The sequence below is a fragment of the Onychomys torridus genome, chromosome 12, assembly GCF_903995425.1.
Source record: "Onychomys torridus chromosome 12, mOncTor1.1, whole genome shotgun sequence".
Lineage (NCBI taxonomy): Eukaryota > Metazoa > Chordata > Mammalia > Rodentia > Cricetidae > Onychomys > Onychomys torridus.
In genome coordinates this window covers 64612854-64637904 of record NC_050454.1, presented here as the reverse complement: position 1 = coordinate 64637904, position 25051 = coordinate 64612854, and the positions used below count along the sequence as shown (strand labels likewise).

The 25051-nt window shown below is 39.4% G+C and overlaps 1 protein-coding gene across 3 annotated transcripts in view; it reads right to left on the bottom strand.

The window, feature by feature from the left end:
• Usp16 (ubiquitin specific peptidase 16) overlaps positions 1-25051 on the bottom strand; it is a 34961-nt gene that overhangs the window by 2314 nt on the left and 7596 nt on the right. For all 3 annotated transcript variants that reach the window (XM_036203189.1, XM_036203191.1, XM_036203190.1), the window contains 14 exons: positions 24323-24498; positions 19363-19466; positions 17925-18028; positions 13790-13974; positions 12973-13068; positions 11173-11303; positions 10829-10916; positions 9811-9889; positions 7908-7999; positions 7322-7378; positions 5741-5914; positions 3521-4175; positions 2210-2304; positions 1392-1478 (listed from right to left, as the gene is read on the bottom strand). In XM_036203189.1, coding sequence (XP_036059082.1) covers positions 1392-1478; positions 2210-2304; positions 3521-4175; positions 5741-5914; positions 7322-7378; positions 7908-7999; positions 9811-9889; positions 10829-10916; positions 11173-11303; positions 12973-13068; positions 13790-13974; positions 17925-18028; positions 19363-19466; positions 24323-24498 — 2123 coding nt within the window. The remainder of the gene's footprint in view (positions 1-1391; positions 1479-2209; positions 2305-3520; positions 4176-5740; positions 5915-7321; positions 7379-7907; positions 8000-9810; positions 9890-10828; positions 10917-11172; positions 11304-12972; positions 13069-13789; positions 13975-17924; positions 18029-19362; positions 19467-24322; positions 24499-25051) is intronic.

Here is a 25051-nt window from a genome sequence, read left to right as displayed (position 1 = left end):
ACCAGGCTGGCTCGCAACTCAAGAGATCCACTTGCCTCTGCCTCCTGAGTGCATATGCCACCTCTGCCTGACCCTATCTTTATTTATGGCACTCCATGTGTCCAGTCACTCAAACCTAGATCCAGAAATCCTCAGCTCTGTGCCACATTCAGCATCCATTTAAAGGAATCTGCCTCCTTTTCTAACATCAAACAAGTCTCTTTAGTTTTACTCCTAAAACACTTCTTCACCCTCCCTCTCCCGCCTATCTTCATTCATGGCTTACTTACTAACTAAACTGATTCAGTTCCCGCCTAGCTCAAGCCTTTTCAGTCCTCAGATCCAGCTTCCACACTAAAGCAAATAACCGAGGTAACACTCAGATGGGACTGGGTCACCAAACTGCTTTACCATTCTTCTGTGGCTTCCAGTTGCATACCTAATAAGGCCGAGTTCCTTGGTTTTTGAATCCCTATGCCTTGTTCTGTGAGCTGTAAAATTTCTCAAGGTCTTTGTCAGGCACCACCCTATTTCATACTGTTACATTCTTGTACCTGCTTTTGTTTCTGTGAAAATTTCATTCATCATACATTTACTCCTTTAATTATCGGCTTAGGCATGCTGTAATATGACCTTCTCTGAAATACCAACATGTTGGATCTTGCATACTCTATCAATATTTATATTAAACTGAGACTAGTAATATATCTGCTCACTGTGTGTGTGTGTGTGTGTGTGTGTACACACGCACACACATGCGCGCGCACACCCTCAGTTATCAGGACAATATCTGCCATAAAAATAAGTCAAAATTTTATGTGCATGGTGGTTTAAATGAGAATGGCCCCCATAGGCTCATGTGTATGAACATTTGTTCCACAGTTGGTGTAACTGCTTGGAAAGGATTAGAATATGTGGCCTTGTTGGAGGTTTGTCACTGAGGGGTGGCTCTGAGGTTTCAAAAGCCCACTTCATTCCCCCAATTAGCTCTCTGCCTCATAGTTGTCTCAAGATGTGAGCTCCTCTCTCAGCCATGCCTGCTTGCTGTCATGTTCCTGGACCATGATAGTCCTAGACTCTAATCCGAAACTGTAAGCCCCAAATAAACACTTTCTTTTATATGTTGACTTGGTCATGGTGCCTTACCAACAATAGGAAAGACACTAAGACAATCTGAAATAATCTAATCTTCAAAATGATTCATGACAGATCTTGAAATTACAAAGGTATAATGATCAAAGTCCCATGTTATAAAATAAATCTAAGCAAACACTCTTATCACTGAGCTACAGGATCCCCAGTCCTCCTTCAAAAACATTATCAGCTGCATACTTAATGTGACATACTGGAGGAATATTTGGTGGGTTATGATTTCTCTTTAACAGTTTCCTTTAAAAACTATTTTTACCTACCTTACATTTAAGGGTACAAAAAGGAGCCAAATCTAAGATTTCCGGGAACTTTATGTGTTTGTTAACTTTGCGTAGGTTAAAACCAGCCTGAAAAAGGATTACAGATTGAGTTCTTTTCTGGAAAAGCTATACAGATTAAGTAATTTTCCCCCTCTAATGCCCAAAGAACTCCCAACACCCAGCCCTAGTCACCTTTCTAAGGAGACTATTTTTCCTCATTGGCTTGTTTCCAACTAGTTTAGGTTTTTCTTTAAGTACTATCGAAACTACTCTGATGAGATCTCCCCGATTCTGTCTTCATCACCTCAGAGATGCTGAGTTCCTAAAAGTTCCTAAAATTCAGCAATAAATATCAGACTATTTTCCCCGTGAAACAGTTTTTAGCTCATGTTCTAACCATGCTTACACAATTGCTAGTAAGACCCAACCAGTTAGTCAAGCCAATGCTTGACCAGGAAGAGGGAAAACGCTTACAAAATCCTGAAGGATTTCAAAGTCGCAGTATGATATCAAATCTTTCAGAAAAGATTCAGTCACAAAACTTATAAAATACAATGTATCTTTTTATCTTTTTATCAAGTCAGTAAAAATTACACAAAACAAAAAACACTTAAGCAGTAAACCGCTGTTTTTCTTAGAGTAAGATACTATAAATTGTAATGAGTTCTAGAAATCTAGGACTGTCTGAATTTTTCCCCTTTGACAAACCTATATATATTTGTCTTCTAACTTCCCCACTTTTTTGAAGTTAGAATTAAGAAAAGGCAGAAACAAACAAAGAGAGATAAAGTAGGCATTACATATGTAAGCGAGAGTACCTGCTGAAATCTCTTCAAATGGAGAGTGAGGACAGGAGGAGCAAGGGAGACCAGCATCTGCTTCTTTGCATTGGTGTAAATGTGTTTCCTTTCACCTACAGAGAGGAGAGATGCTAGCACAAAAACACTGTTTGCTCTATCATCATCTCAGACTCTAAGAGAGAATTAACAGCCTTCCACAGAGAACATGGTAATATTTGTGTTTTTAGTAACAAGAGGCAAAAATCAAGGATATTTTCTTGGTATAAACAGAAACTTGAGAACAGTAATTAACTCTGAATACACTACCATCAGAAGAATGTCATGTAGTAGTAACACATTTAATTAGGGTTGGAAGTAAATGTTCCATATCATCAAATCATTTATAAATACCACCACTACAAACGTTTTTGAGGAGTGGGAACACATGGTGGCACATGCCTGTAATCTCAGTACTTGGGAGGTAGAGGCAAGAGGATGGCAAGTTTGAGGACAGGCAGGGGTTACATAAGACAGTGTCTCAAAAACCATTTTTTCCAAAGGCTTAAAGTACAACTCACTAGTAAAATACACAAGGCCCTAGGTTCAATCCCAGACACCAAAAAATTAAGATCTCTTGGGGAACTGGAACCTCAGCAAGATGTCTGAAGGTACTTGGCATATCTCCCTCCATAAAAACTGACTAAAATCAGAAACATTTTAATTCAGAGGCTATCAAAAACAGAGTATTAGGCCTACAGATTTTGGCTTGCTTGCCATTGTCTGCTCTAAAATAAAGTCTCTAAAAGCAACATTCCTTATTCTTTGTATGTACATGTAAATAAATGACTAAAATACTTAAAATACTTCAACTCTAGTGAAGATCTTTAAAAATCTGTGACACCCTGCCCCCTTTCAATCCCACTTATTCAAACATGAAATGGGCAAGGCAAGAGTATATTATCAGTATCTCTGTTCCACATTGGAGAAAAATAAGAAAGCCACATAGTACACTGGAAACTTCAACTGTAAGGAGATGAGGGCCATCACAAGAGTTGACAAGGAAATGAGGATGCAGACAATCAGTCACTGTCAGGATATTAAGACAGCATTTCTGTGGGAAGTTTACCCAGAGACAGAGATGGAGAAACAAGCTGTTACACTTTACTGCTGCTAGGTACCAGTGTACTAGCCATGCCAATAATGTTTTTCCTTCTATTAAAATGTTTACACACAAGAAGACACTAGTATCTCTCTAAATTCCATTATGACTATAATTTACAAGTATTCTACCTACCTACAAAATATGCACTTTAATATCAATTTTTTACAGCAAGAAAAAAATCTAAATACCTTTTATATTTGCCTTTGGTCCATTACCCTGCCGTCTTGTACACACTTCACAGAGCAGTTTATTTGCATCTTGAAGTTTCTCATTACGTGTGAACTGATACAAACAATGTTGGATTGAACACTCATCAGTACTGAAAGCTTCCCGGTTCGCAAGGGTACAGAAAGCAGTTTCTGGATCCTCATTCATGACCTCATACACCTTTGCTGCAGGAGAATGATTGTCATTCAGAATCTCTATATTGATTTCATCAGGATGAATAGCAGCATTCAAATTAAGGTTTTTTAAACCATTGGTAATGTCAAGTTCTCCGTTGGTCCCTTCCTCCAGGAAGGCATCCCTAGTACATTCAGTAGCAGATGTCACAATCTCCAAATCATTCTCGCGGTTGACACTTCTCACACCAAGTGCCTCTAGACACTGACTGTCAGTTGTACTTTCTATCATTTTCTCTAGGCCATTCAAATCTTTCTCATTAACATAAAATTCTGTATGTATAACCTCCTCTTGAGAAACATGGTTGGATTCAATATCCACTTCCACTTCTCCTGGAAGTGACATTTCAGCTTCATGTTCATTGTCTTCAGTATGGCCAGTGGTACAGATATCATTTAAGTGAAGAACCTTCTCTTGAATTTTCTGTTGCCTTCGTTGGTTCTGTGCAAAAAGTATATATATATTTATATATATTAAAGAGAGAGGAGAGAGGGAAGGAAGGAAAGTGTACATACCACATCAGGTTTTGTTGCTTTTCAAACATATCATTTCATAAGGAGTGTTTCCTCTCAAATTCTGATTTTAAAAATTTCTTTGCTATCAGAGTCCAAATTAACTATAACAAAAAGTTTTTTAAATGAAATCAAGAATAATCACTAGTCACCAAACAATGGACTACCGTGGAAATAACAAGAGATGAGAAAGCCAGACACGGCTGTCGGACTTAGAACTGAGCAGCCAAGTATTAGACAGAGGGGTGGTTCTGACTACATTCTGGTGGTGGTCTGAATGAAAATGGCCCTCACAGGTCCATGTTTCAATATTTGATCCCCTATTAGAGGAACTGTTTGGAAAGGAAGGATCAGAAGGTGTGTTCTTGTTGGAGGGGGTGTGTTACTGAGGGCAGGAATTGAGTTCAAAAGCCAACACCATTCCCAGTGCTCTTTTTCTGCTTCATAGTTGTAAGATCAAGATGTGAGCTCTGGGCTAGGCCATGGTGGTGAATACCTTTAATCCCAGCACTCAGGAGGCAGAGGCAGACAGATCTGTGAGTTCAAGGCCAGTCCCGTCTACAGAGTGAGTTCCATGACAGCCAGAGCTACACAGAGAAACACAGTCTCAAAAAACAAACAACAAAAGATGTGAGCTCAACTATTCTTTTCTCTGTCACCTGGACTCTAACCCTCTGAAACTGTAAGCCAAATTCAACACTTGTAAATTGCCTTGTTTGTGGCATATTATCACAGCAACAGAACAGAAACTAAGACAACCCCAGGAAGATGTGTCTATGAGTTGTCTCATTAAAAAGACAATGAACTGACAATTTGTTTTGCATACAGGACAGATGAAAATTCTCGAAGGAAAAAAAATAACTAAAATTACCAAAGAAGCAAAGAAGCCACATGCACAAGGCCAGTTAAAAAAAATTTTCCCTACTTAATTTGCCTTTCTGTCTGCATAAGGGGACAGGTAGAGAAGAAAGGGGCAAATAAGAAACAGAGTAAGATTGGGACTAAGGAAATGGCTTAGTGTTAACAGCACTGGCTGCTCTTCTGAAAAGCTAGGTTTGATTCCTCAGGGTAGCTCACAGCCATCTGTAACTCCAGTCCCAAGGAATCTGATGCCCTCTTCTAGCCTGTATGAGTACCAGGTATACATGTGGTGCACAGACAGACATGTAAACAAAACACCTATTCACATAATATAAGTAAAATTTCAAACAAAACAAAAAACAGTGCTAGCAGCCATCATTCTACATGCTAACTAAATTTTTTAATTAAAAAGAACAAGTAAGGGCTGGAGAGATGGCTCAGAGGTTAAGAGCACCGACTATTCTTCCAGAGGTCCTGAGTTCAATTCCTAGCAACGACATGGTGGCTCACAACCATCTGTAATGAGATCTGGCACCTTCTTCTGTATACATAATAAATAATAAATCTTAAAAAAAAAAAAAAACAAGTAAATACACATTTTTAAAAAGCATAATTTTCCTTGTAGTTACCCACCTTGGCTTGCTTTTTGGCTTGCTTCTTTGCTTTTTTCTGTATGTGCTTGCTTGTTCCTGAAGGAATATCATTTCTTGTTTTCATATAGCTGTCATCTTTTTCTTCCTCACTGTCTTTATCTTCTTCCTCCATTGTCTTTTTCACATTTTTATCATTTATATTTTTCTTACCACTCTTAAAATATGTAGAAAAACAAAATATTACCACTACTATTTGGTGAAGGAAAATTCATGTAGCTTAATGTTTTACCCCCTTATTATCTTTTTAAAGATTTCTTTATTTTTCATGTACACTGGGTTTGCCTGCATGTATGCCTGTATAAGGACACTAGATCCGCTGGAACTGGAGTTACAGACAGTTGGGAGCCACCATGTGGGTGCTGGGAATTGAACTCAGGACCTCTGGAAGAGCAGTCCGTGCTCTTAACCTCTGAGCCATCTCTCCAGCCCCAAAGAGTTACAGACAGTTGTGAACTGCCCAGTGGTCCTTTGGAAGAGCTGCCAGTGCTCTTAGCTGCTGAGCCATCGCTCTAGCCCCCATTATCATTTTTTATTTCCACAATATATGAAAAGTTATACAATGACAACAATCATCACATGCTGAGAAAATATGAAACACAACAGCAAATAGGCAATATCAGGGGCTGAAGAGATGGTTCAGCAGTTAAGAACAGCACTCATGTCAGGTGACTCACAATCACCCATTGCTCCAGCTCCAGGGTTTCAAAGGCACCTGCAGTCAGGTGCACATACCCACCCCCCACCCCCCACCCAATTATCTCAAACAAGCAGTATCACATGTAAGTTTATTAGTAGAAATGAATATAATGAATTATATTGGATGCATGCCATAGCATGTTGTATAGATGTCCTTTTGTAAATGTACTTTAAGTGGTTTCTTTATCACCCCACAGAATTCCTGTTTGTTTTTTCTTTTACTGTATGTAAATGATAGTTTTAGAGAAAGTAAATAAAGTTACTTTGGTAAGACTTTTAATTACTCTAAGCAATAGGGCAAAGGGTTCCTAAGTCATATGGACTTGAATACTTGAATAATGATTTATTCCACATTCATTTATTTACTGGAGATAGGGTTCTCAATTTGTCATTCTTGCTAGCCTAGAGCTCCCTATATAGAAAAGGCCAGCCTTGAATTCAGAGATATGCTTGTCTCTGCACCCCCAGACCTGAGATTAAAGCCATGGAAAACTATGCCCGGCAATGTTCTTTTATAAAATATAACCACTTAAAAGGAACCAAATTAATACTTAGTGGTTGGCCTTAAATAGTGAAAACAGAGAAAAAAATACTTCCCTATGTGTAACACAATCAAGATAATATCTACATAGAATTCCAGACACAGCTTTTTAATAAAGAATATAGTCCTTTTCTTTTCTTTCTTTTTTTTTTTCCAAATCCTAAAATTCCATCTCTAATAGACCCTGGAAAAGTTCTACATAGGCTGACTGGTAAAACATACATCCTTAAAAAGTATGAGAGTGTTCCTCATAAAATCTAACGAAGGCAAAATAATAAACACATAAGTAAATAAATTTTGTTTGATAAAATAAAATAGCCTTACCCGATCATCTAAAACTGGGAGAGACAAATCAAGGAAAGATTCATGCACCAAGGAGACCTTAACAAACCAAAGAGGTAGTGTAAGGAAAAGGGGGAAAAATCATGTTAATCTTACTATTAGATTATCCCCATCCTGGAGAGAAAGACACATTACATATTACCTATTAGGATTCCTCTCCCACCACCACGATGAAGGGTAGAAGGTGGAATTTAATAACCAAAGGATTAAGAAATTTTGAAATAAAACAAAAAAATTACAGAATGTTGAGGACCTTGAGTTAGGAAAAGAAATTAAAGTCATTGTTTTAGGGGTGCTATATTTCCAGTGAAGAACCATACACAGCAATAAAAACTATTCTGTAAGGGCTGGGCATGAAGGTACACACCTGTCATCCCAGTACTCAGAAGGCCGAGGCAGGATGCATCCTGTGGTGTGTTCCCAGCCAGTCTGGGATACACACCAAGACCTCATCTCAAACCAACCATACCATATTTAATTAATATACTTCTGTTTTAGGAAAGAATTGAGATTGACTGTCATCAGAGTGTATTAATTCTTAAGTCCACCACACATGACATCTACTTACAGTCCTGCATTCATCACACATAATTGTACTAGTTAGTTCGCCACCAAAGATGCGGTCCACAAAACTTGGGATTGTCTTTCTCTTTTCATAATCTATAACAATAAAAAAAATTATATTTCTTAAAATTGAGAAAAGTTTAAATTACTTATCTAAATTTTCATTTTTAATGTCCTGTCACTAAAAATTTTTTCCACTATTCATAATTATGTGTTGAATTTGTAAGCTGTAGAAATTAGCATTTATATTCTACCACTGAGCAAACAATTAACACAATCACCTTGTTATATATAAATAATGTGTGTGTGTGTGTGTGTGTGTGTGTATGTGTGTGTGTGTGTATACACACACACACACACACACACACACACACACACACATATTACTGTTCTATCTAAAGTCTATTTATTAGTAAGGAACAAACTGGAAATCAGTGAGACTTTCTTTATATTACGATGTCAGTAAAATGACAAGATCAGGGGGCTGGGGAGATGGCTTAGTGGTTATGAGCACTCATTGCTCTTCCAAAGGTCCTGAGTTCAATTCCCAGTACCCACATGGCAATTCACAGGTGCCTGATGCCCTCCCTCTTCTGGTGTGCAGATGTATATACATGCTGACAGAGTACCCATAAACATAAAATACATAAATTAAAAAGTGACCAGACCAGACTCTGCTAGCTGACCCTACTGCTGCCTTGTTCCAGCATGAACACCTGAATACAACACTTAATAAAGAGATTGCAGCTTAAAAAAAAGGGGAAAAAAATGCATAAGTTGGTTTGTGAGCTCTAAAACTTTTTTTTTTTTTTTTTTTTTTTTTTTTGGGTTTTTCAAGACAGGGTTTCTCTGTGTAGCTTTGCGCCTTGCTTTGGAGACCAGGCTGGCCTCAAACTCTCAGGGATCCTCCTGGCTCTGCCTCCCGAGTGCTGGGATTAAAGGCGTGCGCCACCACCGGCCAGCTAAAACTGACTTTTTTATAATTAAAAATAAAACAAAACACCAGAGAACTACCAGGCACAATGTTCCCTTTGATTTTCTATAGACCTAGCAATATTTAACATGTTTAAAGTCAGAGTATTTTAATATCTAATCGTTTAATTTTCAAAATTCATGAAATGTATATGCCTAACTCAAATGGTATGTGCCCATATGCAGAAAACCACTTTTACAACAGCTAGTTTAGTAGGTGTTATTTTGTTACTGGCCAGACTCTACTGGATGCCAAGGAGGCAGAGTATTATGAGCTGACTGGAGCCTGAGCTTTACAATACTGTATCCCTTAATCACCAGGGCCACTTACATTTAACAAAAATTAAATAAAAATCAAAATGTAGTTCTTGTGTTTCAGTCATGTGTCAAATTCGCAGTAGCTACATATAGGTTGGTAGATGTGTCTCAGCAGGAAAGCATGCAGGAGAATTCCATCATTAAGTCCTATGGACAAAGCCAAGTGTGATGGCTCACACCCATAATTCCAGCACTCAAGAGGTTGAGGCAGAAAGATCTATGAGTTCTAGACCAGTCTGAGCTAGAGTAAGACCCTGTCCTTAAATCCTTAATGACACACAAGAGCTAAGCCAGCTTTATGACTATCAGCTATTGATAAGTCAAACTAGTATCATTCATTAACTGTTAATTATAATTCAATTTCTGAAAAACAAAGTTGTGATGTTATCTTAATTCTATCTTTATAGATTTCAATATATTAATGCATAAAAAGAACATTTCACAAGTTAAATTTCTCCAAAATAATGACCACTGGAGGACCAATTAATTTAAAACTCATGGTAACATGGATAAACTGTGTTTAAAATAATTCTGGGTTTCAAATATATGCACCAGTCTTGTCCTAAGGTACAGAAGAATTCAACTATAGTGTTTTAGTTCAAAAAGTCAGACATTACCTTTAACTTTATTTTTTACTTCTTCATCCAATTTTTCAGTAGAATTACCAAATGCTTTAAGAATTCCTTTACTCACTCTCTAAAAGTAATAAAATGAATATATATATACTATTAAATTTTAAAGTTATTTTCCTTAGAAAATATGTAATAAATTCAAGAAAGGATAGAGATATAGCTCCCCGAATTTACTAAGATAATCACATTTTCAAAATTAATTCAAGGAGCTAAGAAAAGTTATGCCTATTAAGCCTATAAAACAAACTTCTGAATACAAGTATGCTCTTAGCATTTCAAGACCTTCAACCTACTCAAACTGCTTTTCAAAGCATGCTGCCACTTCAGGAAGACACTGAGATGCTTAGTGCTAGTGAGGCCACACCACAGCTACAAGAACCAGCTCTAACACTTACTGACCTGCTGTGCCATTACTGAGTAACTTGAACTAAGCATGAAACATCTACCAGCCTATGGGGTAAGAAAATAATCTACCTCATAGGATGGTTGCAAGAACTAGGTAAAACAGAGATGTGCCTGGAGTAAGTGCAGAATTAAAGGAATTATTACCGCTGTTACTAGTGCAATTAATTAAACTCATACTTCTAAAATGCATCATATAGCCTGATGATTAACAAAGTTTTTAACGATAAGAACCATCCCCAGACTCTTGGTAAAGTGACCTGTTTCCCAGATCCAGTACTTGTATTAAACCAAATCGGAAAGAACATGCTGCAACAAGGACTGCTTGGAGAGAAGTGCTTTCCAGGGTTGTGCATCTCTCCTGGTGGGGTCTAGTGTAACAAGAGTCCTAACAACAGTATGGCTGCAGCATGAAGTAAATAAACAAAAACATCTTGACTAAGAATCATTTTAATCCTCTTCACTCATTCTAATCAAGAAGCATATTGGCTGGAAAACCTGGGATAAATAAGTGTTTAAAAGCACAGTGGCCTCTGTGACTGGCAGGAAAAGGCAGGTGAGCTCATGAGATTACAATACAGGATTCTCAGAGTATGCTAACTTGGTGTTCTTCCGCTCTCATCCCATCCAGTAAGTAGCGAAGTAGCTCCTGGCTGTCTTGTTGCTGGTACCCTTTAAAACGTGTTGCTCTGTAGAAAAAAAGGCACTGATGAGTCTACTACTTTACAAAGTTAACGTTATAGTCTTAGAATTACATCCAAAGTAACAATGTCAGAGTCTTCTCAAAACCTGTGTCTGCTCTAAGAACACCTGAGGGCGATTTAATTAAATCTGCTTTAAATTGGAACGACGTAAGTGTTTGTTCAGTTGGTTTGATGCTCAGTCTTACACTTTTTTCTCAGCATATTACTGACGCAGTGAAAGCACAATCAAGTGGATACTCACTTTTTACAGACCTGAGAAAAGAGCTCCTTAGGCGTCACAACTCGCTTTTTGTTCTCTTGCATCTCATTAAGAAACTGGCTCATGGCTAAAGTAAGAGGACCCGGAGGCTCAAGGTTCACTTCTAAAGGTTCCTGAAAATAGGCATAAAAGTTACTTTACTCAAACATTAGAATATAACAAGCCAATGATATTGGTGGAGCTACCCAATGTAAACATCTGAAATAAACACCAAGAGATAAAAAAAACTTTCTGTTCAAAAAATTCAGCTCTGGGCCAGGGAAAGGCTCAGTGGTGAAGTACTTGCTGGGCATGCCTGACAACCTGAGCTCAATCCCCAGAACCTGTGTGAAGGTGGAAGGCCAGAGAGATAGCTTAGAGGTTAAGAGCACTAGGTGATCTTTCAAAGGCCCTGAGTTCAATTCCCAGCAACCACAAGGTGGCTCAGAACCATCTATAATGGGATCTGAAACTCTCTCATACCTACAAAATACATAATTAAAGAAAAAAAAAAAAAGAATCCACTCCACAAAGTTGTCCTCTGACCTCCTCCACATGCACACCACGGCATACCCCCCCACACACACACACCCCTCATATATACACACACCACACAAACACACCTCATACAAATGATAATAAACACTCTTTAAAGGAAAATTGAGCTCTATCTTAGTTTTAAATGGATAGAAATTACCTAAGAATTAAGAAAGAAGAGGCAAAACAAAAATGGAGAAGGCTGGAGAGATGGCTCAGCGGTTAAGAGCACTGGCTGTTCTTCCAGAGGACCTGGGTTCAATTTCCAGCACCCATGGCAGTTTACAACTGCCTATAACTCTACCTTCCAGGGATCTGACATCGACGTACATGCAGGCAAAATGCAATGCACATAAAATAAATAAATCATGTGCTCGCTTCGGCAGCGCATGTACTAAAATTGGAACAATACAGAAAAAAAATGGAGAAGATAAAATTTATTTGACTACATAGTACTTAGGTCACAGTGAAAATGTCAAAAACAACAGTGCAGGCCTGGGCTTTACAATTATCAACATTCCCAAGATGGAAGTAGAACACACACAAAACAAACAAACAAGAAAACATGGCATGCTCATAGCAAGCAAACATAAGGTCCTTATAACAGCTATCAATTCTAAATTGTTTTGCTGAAATAAAACCAAAGTAAAAGGGCAGAGATGAGTTTCAATTCCTTAAAACAACTTGGAATATGGATATTTACCAAGAAGATACTTAAAAAACAATTTTTATTTATTTTTTAACATGCATTTATTTTGTGTATAGAAATAGGTATACATGATGTTTTATGGCAAGTGAAAGAAATCAGGAAAAAAATCTGGGGAGTGAGTTCTCACCTTCCACCATGTCAGTCCCGAGGATTGGACTCAGATCATCAAGCTTGGCAGCAAGGAATTTTGACCACAGAGACACCTTCCTGGGTCAATTTGTGTAAAGAAACAAAAATCTGGCTTAGCATAGTGGCATACAACTCCAATCTCAGAACTTGGAAGAATAAGACAGAAGGCCTGCCAAGATTTGAGGTCAGACTGGGATTGTCAGGCCAGCCAGGGCTATATAGCAAGAACCTTTCTTAAAATGAGTAAGAAATGGGTGTGATGGCGCATGCTTTTAACCCCAGCACTCAGGAGGCAGAGACAGAGGCAGGTGGATCTCTGTGAGTTCAACTCCAGCATGGTCTACATAGTGAATTCCAGAACAGAGCTTCAAAGGGAGACCCTGCCTCAAAAATAAAAATAATAAAGTTAAACTGGATCAAATACATACTGTTAGTGCCAGATCAGGTGGCTCTATTTTTACAATTGTTCCAGACATTTTCACTTCTTTCAGTAGTTCTCTAAGCACTGGTGTTTGGGACAAATTCTGCAATGCAGGATGGAAACAAAGGGCAGTTAATTACATAATCAAGTCATTCATTCAAACACTTAAGTGTTTCTTTTGCCCAAACAGAAACCACAACCAACACTGACTCTTCATTACCTCTCTACCTAGGACAGGAAACATTACAACATGCTCTTCTCCTCACTCTCCGTGGCTCATGGAATCAGGTTTGAGGGCACATATTTCTTCTCCATAACTGGGACGGAAGTACCCGTTCCCACATCCCAACAGTAATTCTCACCACCACTTGCTATCATTCCGACTACATATTTCTCTCTGTTCCAGGCCAACCCATGTTTCCCTGATTCAAACTCTTGCCTCATAAAGGCAGGAGCCATGACTGCTTAAAACTCCATGACTTGCCGGGCATTGGTGGCACACGCCTGTAATCCCAGCACTCGGGAGGCAGAGGCAGGTGGATCTCTGTGAGTTCGAGGCCAGCCTGGTCTACAGAGCTAGTCCAGGACAGGCTCCAAAGCTACAGAGAAACCCTGTCTCAGAAAACAGACACACAGACACACAGACACACACACACACACACACACACACACACACACACACACAAAAGGAAAACTCCCTGACTACCAGTGCTTACTAGTGTTTTGGTACATGCAATAAACACTACTTTGAATATACAGGAATTTACACAGGGAGGATACAACTCTAAGTTTCAGAGCCTGAGGGAAGAAGATAACTTTGTCACCTGCATAACGGCATTGAAGAAACAAGTATTTCCCAAATTACTGAGTCCTTTCACGGTTATCTGGGAAGCAGAGTCCATGGGAATATTTTCTTTAGCCATGTTTTCCGATTTCTCTCTCTCTTGTTCATTTTTACTCTCTTTTTCTAATTTTTTATTTTCAAGTTCAATGTGTCCATTATCTTTCTCTGATTTAAAAAGGAGAAAAAGAAGATTTGGCAATGTATAGACTATGCCCATGCCAAATGTAACATTTCATTGAGAATACTGTACTAGAGTTTTTTGTTGTTTTTTTTTTTAACTAGTATCGATTTGACTGATATTTAAAAAGTAGTGGTAAACTCACAGAAGTGACAAACTTTCAGAATTGATGATATAAACAAGACTGAAAAGTGTAAAAGCAGCTTATGCTTTGGTATAACATCATTCCTTTATTACATAAATATTCTTTATACATGAATATATACATTACCATGTAGAATTAGAACACAAAATAAGAATGTAAGCATATGTTTAAATGAACTCCACTAACCAAAAATCAATTCTGACATAAACTAGCTTAAAAAAGATATTTGTCAACACAAAGACTTAAAGCAAATGATGTACATCATGCCAATTTATTTACTTCTCAGGAAGTGTCTCAGAACCTGACTGTTAGAAAATACCACAAAGGGAGCTAGGGACTTAAGTTAGAAGGGTACCTGCTGCCTAGCATACATGAAGCCTAAGGTTTGATTCCTAGCACCTCATAAAACCCAAGAGTGGCAGTGCATGTCTGTAAGCCTAGCACTTGAGAAGACAGAAGGATGAAAAGCTCAATGTCATCCTTGACTACATGTAAGATCAGTAAGGGCCACAGAAGACCCTACCTCTAGCCCAACATGGTGACACACACCTTTAATCTCAGCATTTGGGAGGCAGAGGCAGGTGAGCCTAGGAAGTTCCAGACTAACCAGGGTACAAGAGACCAGAGTCTTCAAAACAACAAACCACAATCTGTCTAAAAACAAATGTGTGTTTGTGTTTTACTTAACAAACAGACTGAAATTTTTCTATTACAAAATATACTACTAATTACAGTATAGTTAAGTATATAGGCATTCCCTGGAAATCTGTTTCCTACACAGGTCAAGAAATGAGGTAAGCAATCTTCATTATCCTTCCTACCTTCCAATTTCAATCCCCCAATCTTATCCCCAGTTTTGTAGCAGACCATCTCTGTGGCCTTGTTCTCTCTTCCCCCATTCCCAGGGGTCTAGGCAGATCTTCTCCTACAGCCTGTCTCCACACTTCATCCCTTTGTCTCAGCCTGATAACAGCAGGAGGCACTTCCTGCAAAGTGAATAGCCAAGATAGCCAGGGGATCAGGTAGGTGATGTTTATTCTCCCTCCCTGTCTTCCAATTCCCCAGTCTACTTGCCAGCTTTGTAGCAAACAATCTGCTCTGGCCTCTCCTTCCTCTCCATGCCCATTCCCAGAGGACTACACAGACTTCCTAGCACACTCAGCTTTCCTACTTCCTGTGGACCCTCTCAGCACCCCCCCCCCCATTCGAGGCCATCCCTAGCCATCCCTATTCCTTTGAGTCAGCTCCCAGTACTTGGAAACACTTTCTACCTGGGATCCAGAGTGGCCAGACCTTCTCAGAAGCAACTCCCTATCAGGCAACCCACAGCCACCACAATCTCCTGAGATTCCAGAGCAGGGGGCTTGCAGGGGTCTGTACCACATGGGGTCCCAGTACTGAGAGTGGGAGTGGACACATGACCCCATCCCTAGCCCAGAAGCTATCTCCAATTGATAACCACTCACAATGAAAAACCAGCCTCACTGGGCAAGCCAACCATTCTAAACGCAAGCCTCATGTCAGCAGTGCATGGCCAACACAAAATGAACTCCACAGCATTGGGGAGGTTCTTTGTTTCCTAATGCTTTATCAGGGCTTGTTTTTCCCCCTTACTGGTTGGTCCTTTGATTATCTAGTATGATTTCTAGTTTTGTGGTTTCTATGAGATTTCTATGTATGTGAATATGTGTGTTTCTGCATCTATATGTGTTTGTGATTTTCCTTTAGATGCTTTTCTTATGTTTGTTTTGTCCTTTTCCATTTTTTTTTGTTTTAGCTTGTTTTATTATAATTATTTAGATTTCTGTTTGTTTTCTAAAGAGAGAAAGAGGGGGCTGAAGAAATGGTTCAGCAGTTAAGAGCACTGGCTGCTCTTCCAAAGGTTCTGAGTTCAATTCCCAGCAACCACATGGTGGCTCACAACCATCTGTAATGAGATCTGATGCCCTCTTCTGGTCTACAGGGACACATGCAGACAAAACATTGTACATATAATAAATCTTTTAAAAAAAAGAGAGAGAGAGAAAGGGTGCAGATTTGGATGGGAAGAGATATGAAAAGAATCTTAGAGGGGCTAGCGGTTGGAAGAGGGGAAACTGTAATCTGTAGTTAGAGCTTTCCTGCCTGGTCCAGAGTCAGGACAAATCTCTCTCACCCGCCAGTCCCACAGTCACTCAGACCCAACCAAGTAAGCACAAAGAGACTTATATTACTTATAAACTGTATGGCCGTGGCAGGCTTTTTGTTATCTATTTCTCTTATCTTAAATTAACCCATTTCTATTAATCTATACTTTGCCACGTGGCTTGTGGCTTACCGATGTCTTTACATGTTGCTTGTCATGGCCATGGCTGGCAGTCTATCCCCTCAGCCTTCCTGCTGTCTCTGTCTACCCTACAAGACTCCCAAAAGTTGCTTACATCCTTCTCCCGGTTCTCAGGTAATATTATATTCTTCTAAGGTCTTTGATATGGTTAAAGACTAAATAGTTATAATTTTCTCAGTTATGATAAAAGATAAGTTAGATATAAAACCTTAAACTCACAAATATAAGATAGGATATCTTCTTTAATATTGTAACTGTAATTCTTGTTTGATAATTGTTTTGTTATCTGTAATTTTACTATGTGAAAGTTAACCTTCCTTTTTTAACAAAAAAGAAAAGGGGAAGTGCTGTGGATATCACTCTGTATAAATAAAATGCTGATTGGCCAGTAGCTAGGCAGGAAGTATAGGCGGGACAAGCAGAAAAGAAAATGCTGGAAAATAGAAGGCGGGAAGAGAGTTAATTAAAGATAAAAGAAGTAGATAACAAAAAGCACGCCATGGCCATACAGTTTATAAGTAATATAAGTCTCTGTGTGCTTACTTGGTTGGGTCTGAGCGACTGTTGGACTGGCGGGTGAGAGATTTGTCCTGACTGTGGACCAGGCAGGAAAACATTAACTACAGTAATCAGAATATATTGGATAAAAAAAAAAAACTACTTTTGGCCAGGCGGTGGTGGCGCATACCTTTAATCCCAGCACTCGGGAGGCAGAGCCAGGTGGATCTCTGTGAATTTGAGGCCAGCCTGGGCTACCAAGTGAGTTCCAGGAAAGGTGCAAAGCTACACAGAGAAACCCTGTCTCAAATAAAACAAACAAACCAAAAAACCCATCTACTTTCAGTAGAAGAAAAATAGAAAACAAAAAGAAAATCCTTATGATTCCATCTCTCTCTCTCCCCCACCTCTCTCTTATACATGGTCTGTAGTAAGTTCTGAGCCAGAGTTATGAGAGCAGTGCCTACTTCCTTTGACCTTCAATGACCTTAGTCTAGGTCCTTTAATCACGTATGAGTAGATCATTTCTCACATCCTATTTAACTGTAACATCAAAAATAGCTTCTCAGGTTAAAATGCGTCACAGCTAATATCACCTACTATATGCAATACTAGAGGTAACAAATTAACCGGATGTGAGGTCATACACCTGTAATCCCAGTAAACAGAAGACTGAGGCAGGTGACTCACAAACTCAAGGCCAGCCTTACCACAGAAAAAATGTGATCTCAAAAAGTAAATGAATGGCTGGGTTGCTGGTGTACATCTTTAATTCCACCACTTGAAAGGGCAGAGACAAGAGGATTTCTCTGAGTTCAAGGCCAGCCTAGTCTACATAGAAAATTCCAGAATAGCCAGGACTACAAAGAGAGATCCTGTCTTAAAAATAAGAGGAATGAATGAGTGAATAAATAAAAGCAGCTAGGCAACTCTGCATTGCTGTATCTATAGGAAACAAACTGTTTTACCTGGCTTTGGAGCTGTAGTACCAGCCTGTTTCCTAACATAATCAACCACTTGGCCCAATCGGTTTGAACTACAGTATTTGACTTCCTCATCACACTTGTAACACCTACAAGAGGAGAGACAAGATCATTTACTCTGGAGAACCAACAATGTTTAACTGTCTAATTATTCTACCAAAAATAAGGAAAGTAGGGATGCCAATGGCTCAGTGGATGAAAGTTGTCCTCTGTCCTCCACATGCTCTGTGGCCAGCCTGGGCCTGCACAAGAGTGCTCACACGTGTGCACATACACATATAACAGGAACACATCATGAACATGATCTAAGAAATGCAGAGAGAGCCGGGCAGTGGTGGCACATGCCTTTAGTCCCAGCACTTGGGAGGCAGAGCCAGGCGGATCTCTGTGAGTTTGAGGCCAGCCTGATCTACAGAGTGAGCTCCAAGACAGGCACCAAAAGTACACAGAGAAACTCTGTCTTGAAAAACAAAACAAAACAAAAAATCTTAAAAATGTGTTCTCTTTAATACAACTAGGTGTATATTTAAGTCTGATTTATTAATAAAATTCACTACAATTACACTATATGTAACTACCATGGAAATTCCAAATTCAAGGCACATCATTAAAATCAAAGGGTGTTTTTGTCTTGTCTTTTCTCCATGTGAGGTTCTAGGAATGGAGCACAGGTCTCGTGCACGCAAGGCAAGTGCTCTGCAGCTGAGTTGCACTCTCAATCAGTTAAGTCTTTTCTGGTCTGGGGAGATGGCTCCGTGTATAAGAGCACTTCCTACCCAGTGTGAGGATCTGGGTTTGACTCCCAGTATGCCTACATTTGCCTGTAACTCCAGTTACAAACGCACAGGAAAACCAACAACCTTCCCTTCAATGAGAAAGACTGTCTCAGGGCTGTAAGGTATGAGCGATAGACACCATTATGGCCTCTACATAAACAAAATGCACACACATGCATGCACTACACTATACACAGTCTTTTATATAATTATTTATATTATATTATATATATATATTAATAGACTTATGCCAACAAAATCAAATTTTCCAAGTGACAGATGATATTCAGTGAATATATGATGTAAAGATGGTTTTTAATGAAATAAAAATGTTTTAATAATGTCACAATTTAGGAGACACAACATAATGGCCTGACAATGGTTTTGTGGAAATTAATTATCTTTTTACTATATTCTCATTATTTGAAATTTGTTCTTGCTGCCCCTATCTGAAAACATCACCACAAGAGAAAGAAACAAAAGAGTGATGATCCCTGTGTCTTCTATACACTTGTTTTTGTGTTTGTGTAGTACTATAAGACAAATGAATATGAGTTTACTTTTCTTGCTTTTAAATATTTCCCAACAGTTCATTCTCTAGTATTCGGAATAATCTCGAGTCAGCCAGCCCAGGAGTTGAAGCTCACCAGACGCTCCAATTGTCCAAACTTAGCACCAGATAGTGAGGCTCCGATCTTGGTGTTGAGTAGTGCTTCAAGGCATGCTGCTCCTGAGAATCTCTGCCACAGCCCTAGGGAGCAATAATCATAAGATCAAAGCCACAGAACTCACCAAATTAATTCATAACCCATAGGGAATATAGAAGTACTTCAAAAACTTTTGTCATTCTTACAATTTTAAAAATAAAGTGTCAGGTGCTGGTGAAGATGGTTCAAACCCTGAATTTGATTCTCCAGGACCTACTGGGGGAATACTTACTCCTTCCAGCTGTCTTCTGACCTCCACTTGTACACTGGGACATGATCCATCCTTCACTCACACCCCTGTAATCCCAGCACTCGGGAGGCAGAGCCAGGCAGATCTCTGTGAGTTCCAGGCCAGCCTGGTCTACAAAGCGAGTTCCAGGAAAGGCGCAAAGCTACACAGAGAAACCCTGAGGGGGAAGTAGACTACAGAGTCTGATTTTTTTTAAACTTAAATATCCATAGGCAACTGAGGATATTCAAGGAAAAGTACACTTTAGCATTAAAATTATTCTTCCTTTCCAACTACTTGTACTTTCCTGTCTGCATTAAACCCCATGAACACAGTGGTAGTACATTTGCCTTGTGCAACGAGTCTCTGCTTCTGTCCCCACCATACTCACCACACCCACCCACAAATACCCCACTCAAACCCACATAAATCAGATCTGCTTTGGACTCCATAAGAGCCACTGAAAAGGTTGTCTTCAGCTTCTTCCATCCCATGCTTATTTTTCAGCTTAATGTTCCTAAAAGAATAGTCTTTTTATGTACTGTTCAACATGAAAATTAATTGTTCTCTAAACTCCTGAACAACACCTCCCCCAACATTCCTTCCCAGTTAACTCCCATGTTCTCTTCTTTGGCTAAAATATACTCAGTACTTTCACAACTGTAGAATTTGGTTCATGTTATTCCTTTAGTCTTGGAATCCTTACCATCACTGCCACCTGAACAAACCCCACCCACGGACCCTGCTTCAAAAGCCATCTCCACTAGCCGCCTAAGCTTATCCATTATAAGAAAAAACTATATCCTCTCCATACACAATTTCCAGAACTTTGGGGCTCTGAAAAGACTGGACAAAGGGCAAACACCACACCTATATGATACTGAAACTATCTGTACTTTAACTGTGACATGGAATCTACACCAATGAAAGAATGGCTACCACACAGACACCCCCACACACCTACAACTAAGACTGGAAATCAAAGTTGATGTATTTTTATCAAAGTCAAATTTTTAGCTATGGTATTACTTAAATTTTGTAAGATATTACCACTGGGAAAAATTGGGCAAAATGTGTAAGAGTATGTGTGCTAATTTTTAAGGAGTGTAATTACATTTGAATCTGCAATTATCTCTGTATAATTTTCAACTTTTTAATAATGGAGGGTGGGCTTGATATGGCTCAGCCGCAAAGAGTGCATACTGCTTCTCCAGTTCAGACCCAGAACATCAGGTGGCTCACAATTGCTCTAATCCTAGTTCCAAGGGCTGTGACCACCTCTTCTGGCCTCCATGAACACCTGCATTCAGGTGCACATGCCTAACACAGACACGCACAATACACTGGACAGAGAGCTCAGAGGCTAAGAGTGCTGGCTGCTCTTCCAGAGTTCCCAAGATTCCCAGCAATGGCATCTGGTGCCCTCTTCTGTCCTGCAGGCACACATGCAGGCAGACACTATATACATAATAAATAAATCTTTTAAAAAATAAAATCTTAAAATATTTGGTTTTTATGTTAAAAGTATTTTTATTTTAAAAAATGGAGCAAAAGCCTGGTGCAAATCTTTAATCCTAGCTCTTGGGAGACAGGGGCAGGCAGACCTCTGTGAGTTCAAGGCTAGCCTGATCTACAGAGCCAGTTCCTGGACAGCCAGGGCTACACAGAGAAACCTTGTCTTGAAAAAACCAAAAACCTGTCTCGAAGGGGGAAAAAAAAAAAAAAAAAAAAAAAAAAAACAGAAATAAACAAACAAAATTGGTTGTCTGTCTCATCTTGTGGTTTTCATGGTAAGACTGACCAGGAGTCCAGTTTCCTAATATAGAGTTGCCATCAGTTGGGCATGGTGATTCACAGCCTTTTATCTCAGCACTGAAGAAGCCAAGGCTAGCAGATCTCTGTGAATTTAAGGCAAGCTTGGCCTGCAGAGTAAGTTCCAGGCCAGCCAGCTACATATTGAGTCCCTGTCTCAAGAGAGATTAGGTAGGTAGGTAGGTAGGTAGGTAGGTAGTAGATAGGTAGGTAGGTAGGTAGGCAGGCAGATAGATAGATAGATAGATAGATAGATAGATAGATAGAAAGAAAGAAGTAGAGAAAGAGAGATGCACCTACCAGATTCCTGATCAGGCTCCAAGACCAAGGTACTCATTCCTCTAAATGCCTGAAATGTAACTTGATGATGGTAGCAACCTAACCCACCTGTGGGGCATTTACCCACCAACCCCACAGCTCCCCAGAGTTTTCTTGAGTGTGAGCAGCAGGAAATATTACATAGAAGGATTTATAGTGTGGAGATAAACAGATAGAAAATAAAGGATAGCCTCGAGAGGGCCTGGAACCTATTCCAATGGGCCCTGACTGGCTCTGCCCCAGGGTATTTATAGAGATGCCAAGGGGTGGAGCAAAAGACCCCCTCCCCCAGCATAGCCAAGTGCAGACCATTTTAAACACCTGCACTCAGGCCCGTGGCTCTAATCATCCTCTATGAGGACCTGGTGGGTAAAGCCACAAGGAACCCAAAAATGGGCTCCCACCCCCCCCCCCCCCCCAAATTATCCTCAATGAAAGAGAGCTGTGTTGTAGAATAGTCCTTTTTGTATACTGTGAAGAAATGTCACTTGGATTGGTTTAATAAAAAGCTAAATGGTGAATAGCTAGGCAGAATTTTCAGGGCAGAGAAAACACTAGGAAGAAGAAAGACAGGATCACCAGGAGACACAGAGGGAGCAAGACATGCTGGAGGACAGGTAAAGCCATGAGCCATGTGGCAATATGTAGATTAATAGAAATGAGTTAATTTAAGTTGTAAGAGCTAGTTAGTAAACCTAAACTATGGCTAATTTTTTATAATTAATAAAGTCTCTGTGTCTTACTGGGGAGCCAGCAGTGATACAGATATAATAGGATGAAAGGGTAGATTAAGGAACTTACTTCTAAAGAACAACAACTTGTTTAAAATGTTTTACATTGGTATAGATTTTAGTCTATTGATACAAACTTAGTTAATTTTGTTATACTGTGTATATATTTCTAATCGTGTTTAAGATATTATGTTTGTATAGCTCATTTTAAATTGAAATGGATAATTAAAAATAGATTAATAATTAATCATCTGTGATAATCACACTCATAGCCATGTTAGTTAAGTCTTCTAGGTATACATAGAGATATTTCAGATAGATAGGTAATCTTCAAATACTTCAAAGACCTTCAAAATATGGCATTTAAAATATTTTTAAAATTTAGACTTTCTGGACAGTGAGACATGTCTGCTCCTGGCAGCACCAATTTACTTCAGAGAGGAGGATGGGCATTGAAGACACTTCATATCTTATCTTCACCTTGGCAAAAATAGCCATTTGGGCAAGAAACTGTTCTTGCCTGGACTGCTTGATCGACTGGACATACAGGACCCAAAGAAAGGTGACCACTGAACTTTGCTTGACAAAATGGTCCTTCAGGTTCCTGCTTCGCAGAGAAAATGGCCAGACATTCTACAGGACATTGAGAGAAGTGACCGAGAGACTCTAGCCCTGTGGGCTGAAGACAAATGCCCCAACTTTACAAAGGAACATTAGGTGACTGTCCAGGCTGCCAGCTGTCTCTGTCTACCCTACAAGACTCCTAAAAAATGCTTACATCCTTCTCCTGTTTCTCAGGTAATATTAAATCCTTCTGAGGTCTTTGATATGATTAAAGACTAGATAGTTATAATTTCCTCAGTTATGATAAAAGATAAGTTAGATATAAAACCTTAGACTCACAAATATAAGATAGATATCTTCTTTAATATTGTAACTGTAATTCTTGCTTGATAATTATTTTGTTATATATATGTAATTGTACTATATAAAAGTTAAAACCTTCCTTTAAAAAAAAAAGAAAAGGGGAAGTGCTGTGGATATCACTCTGTGTAAATAAAGTTCTGATTGGCCAGTGGCCAGGCAGGAAGTATAGACGGGACAAGAGAGAAGAGAATTCTGGGATGTAGAAGGCTGGAGAGAGACACCACCAGCCGCTGCCGCCATGAGAAGCAACATGTAAAGGCACTGGTAAGCCACAAGCCATGTGGCAAAGTATAGACTAACAGAAATGGGTTAATTTAAGATAGAAAAGGTAGATAACAAACAGCCTGCCACGGCCATACAGTTTGTAAGCAATATAAGTCTCTGTGTGTTTTCTTGGTTGGGTCTGAGCGACTGTGGGACTGGCGGGTGAGAGAGATTTGTCCTGACTATGGGCCAGGCAGGAAAACTCTAACTACACAGCGGTCCCAACGAAAAGGTCTGACTACTAGCTGCCTTCTTAAAGATTATAATTTCTCTTCAGGAAAAGGGCCTGTTCTGCATGGGCACAAAGGCCTAGTCCCTTTCCTCTACTCAGGACACATCCCAAGGACCAGAGTCACTCTGCAATGGACTTATGCTCTGCTGCAACTGTTTCTTCATCTCTCTCTGCCTACTCCTATTCCCTCACTGTTACAACATGGTACCTAAGAGAACCCTCCCCAAATACCAACATATAAAAATTTAGTCTCAGAATCAGCTGGCCAGAGAACATGCATGACCCATGCCCACTGCCATTGGCCAGACAAACTGTTTTTACATAAGACCTACTAAAGCCAACTTCAGAGCTTTCTAAAATCTCATGTTTATTAAAATTCAAACATACCTGATGGCCACATTTAAGACACAGCCAAACTGAAGGGTCTTCTGCTTCTTCCTCAGGTTTATCTTTCACTTTATTGTCAGTCTTACAGTCTTGGCAGATATTCCATTCCACATTCACTAAAGCTTTTTTCAAATTACCTTGTTCCAACCCTTTTCTAAGGTGTCTACACATTGGTTCTATTTAAAAAAAAAGAAGGGGGGGGGGAGAACAATACATAAGATCAAACTTGGCTTTTTATTGTTAATATTGAATGTATACAAATTTCAACATTAAATTTCCTCTAAATGAGCTTTCGGACTATGAGAACACTCAGCATCCTGACTGACATTTGATGTTACAAGATGAGATGAGAAAGACAACTGTGAGTGGCGGTAGCGGTGCTAAAAAGGTAGGGCTCTATCAACTGAGCTATATGGTCCTAAGGAGACTACCATGTCAGTAGGAAGAGCAGCACTTTCCTATGTCCTGTTTCCCTTGGTGGTACAGGGGGAGAGGTTGGGGCCTCACACATTGGACAAACACTACCACTGAGCTACACTGAAACTCTTCTGAGAAAGAGTTTTCACAAATTTGAAATTCATTTTTTTAAGATTTATTTCTGTGGATATGTGCAAATATGTACGGGAGGGTGTACATGAAGAGCTAGCCCAGAGGCCAGGAGGGTGTTGATCTCTTGGAGCATTTGTGGAGACCTGGCTTGTTATGGAGGTGCTGCAATCCAAACTCCAG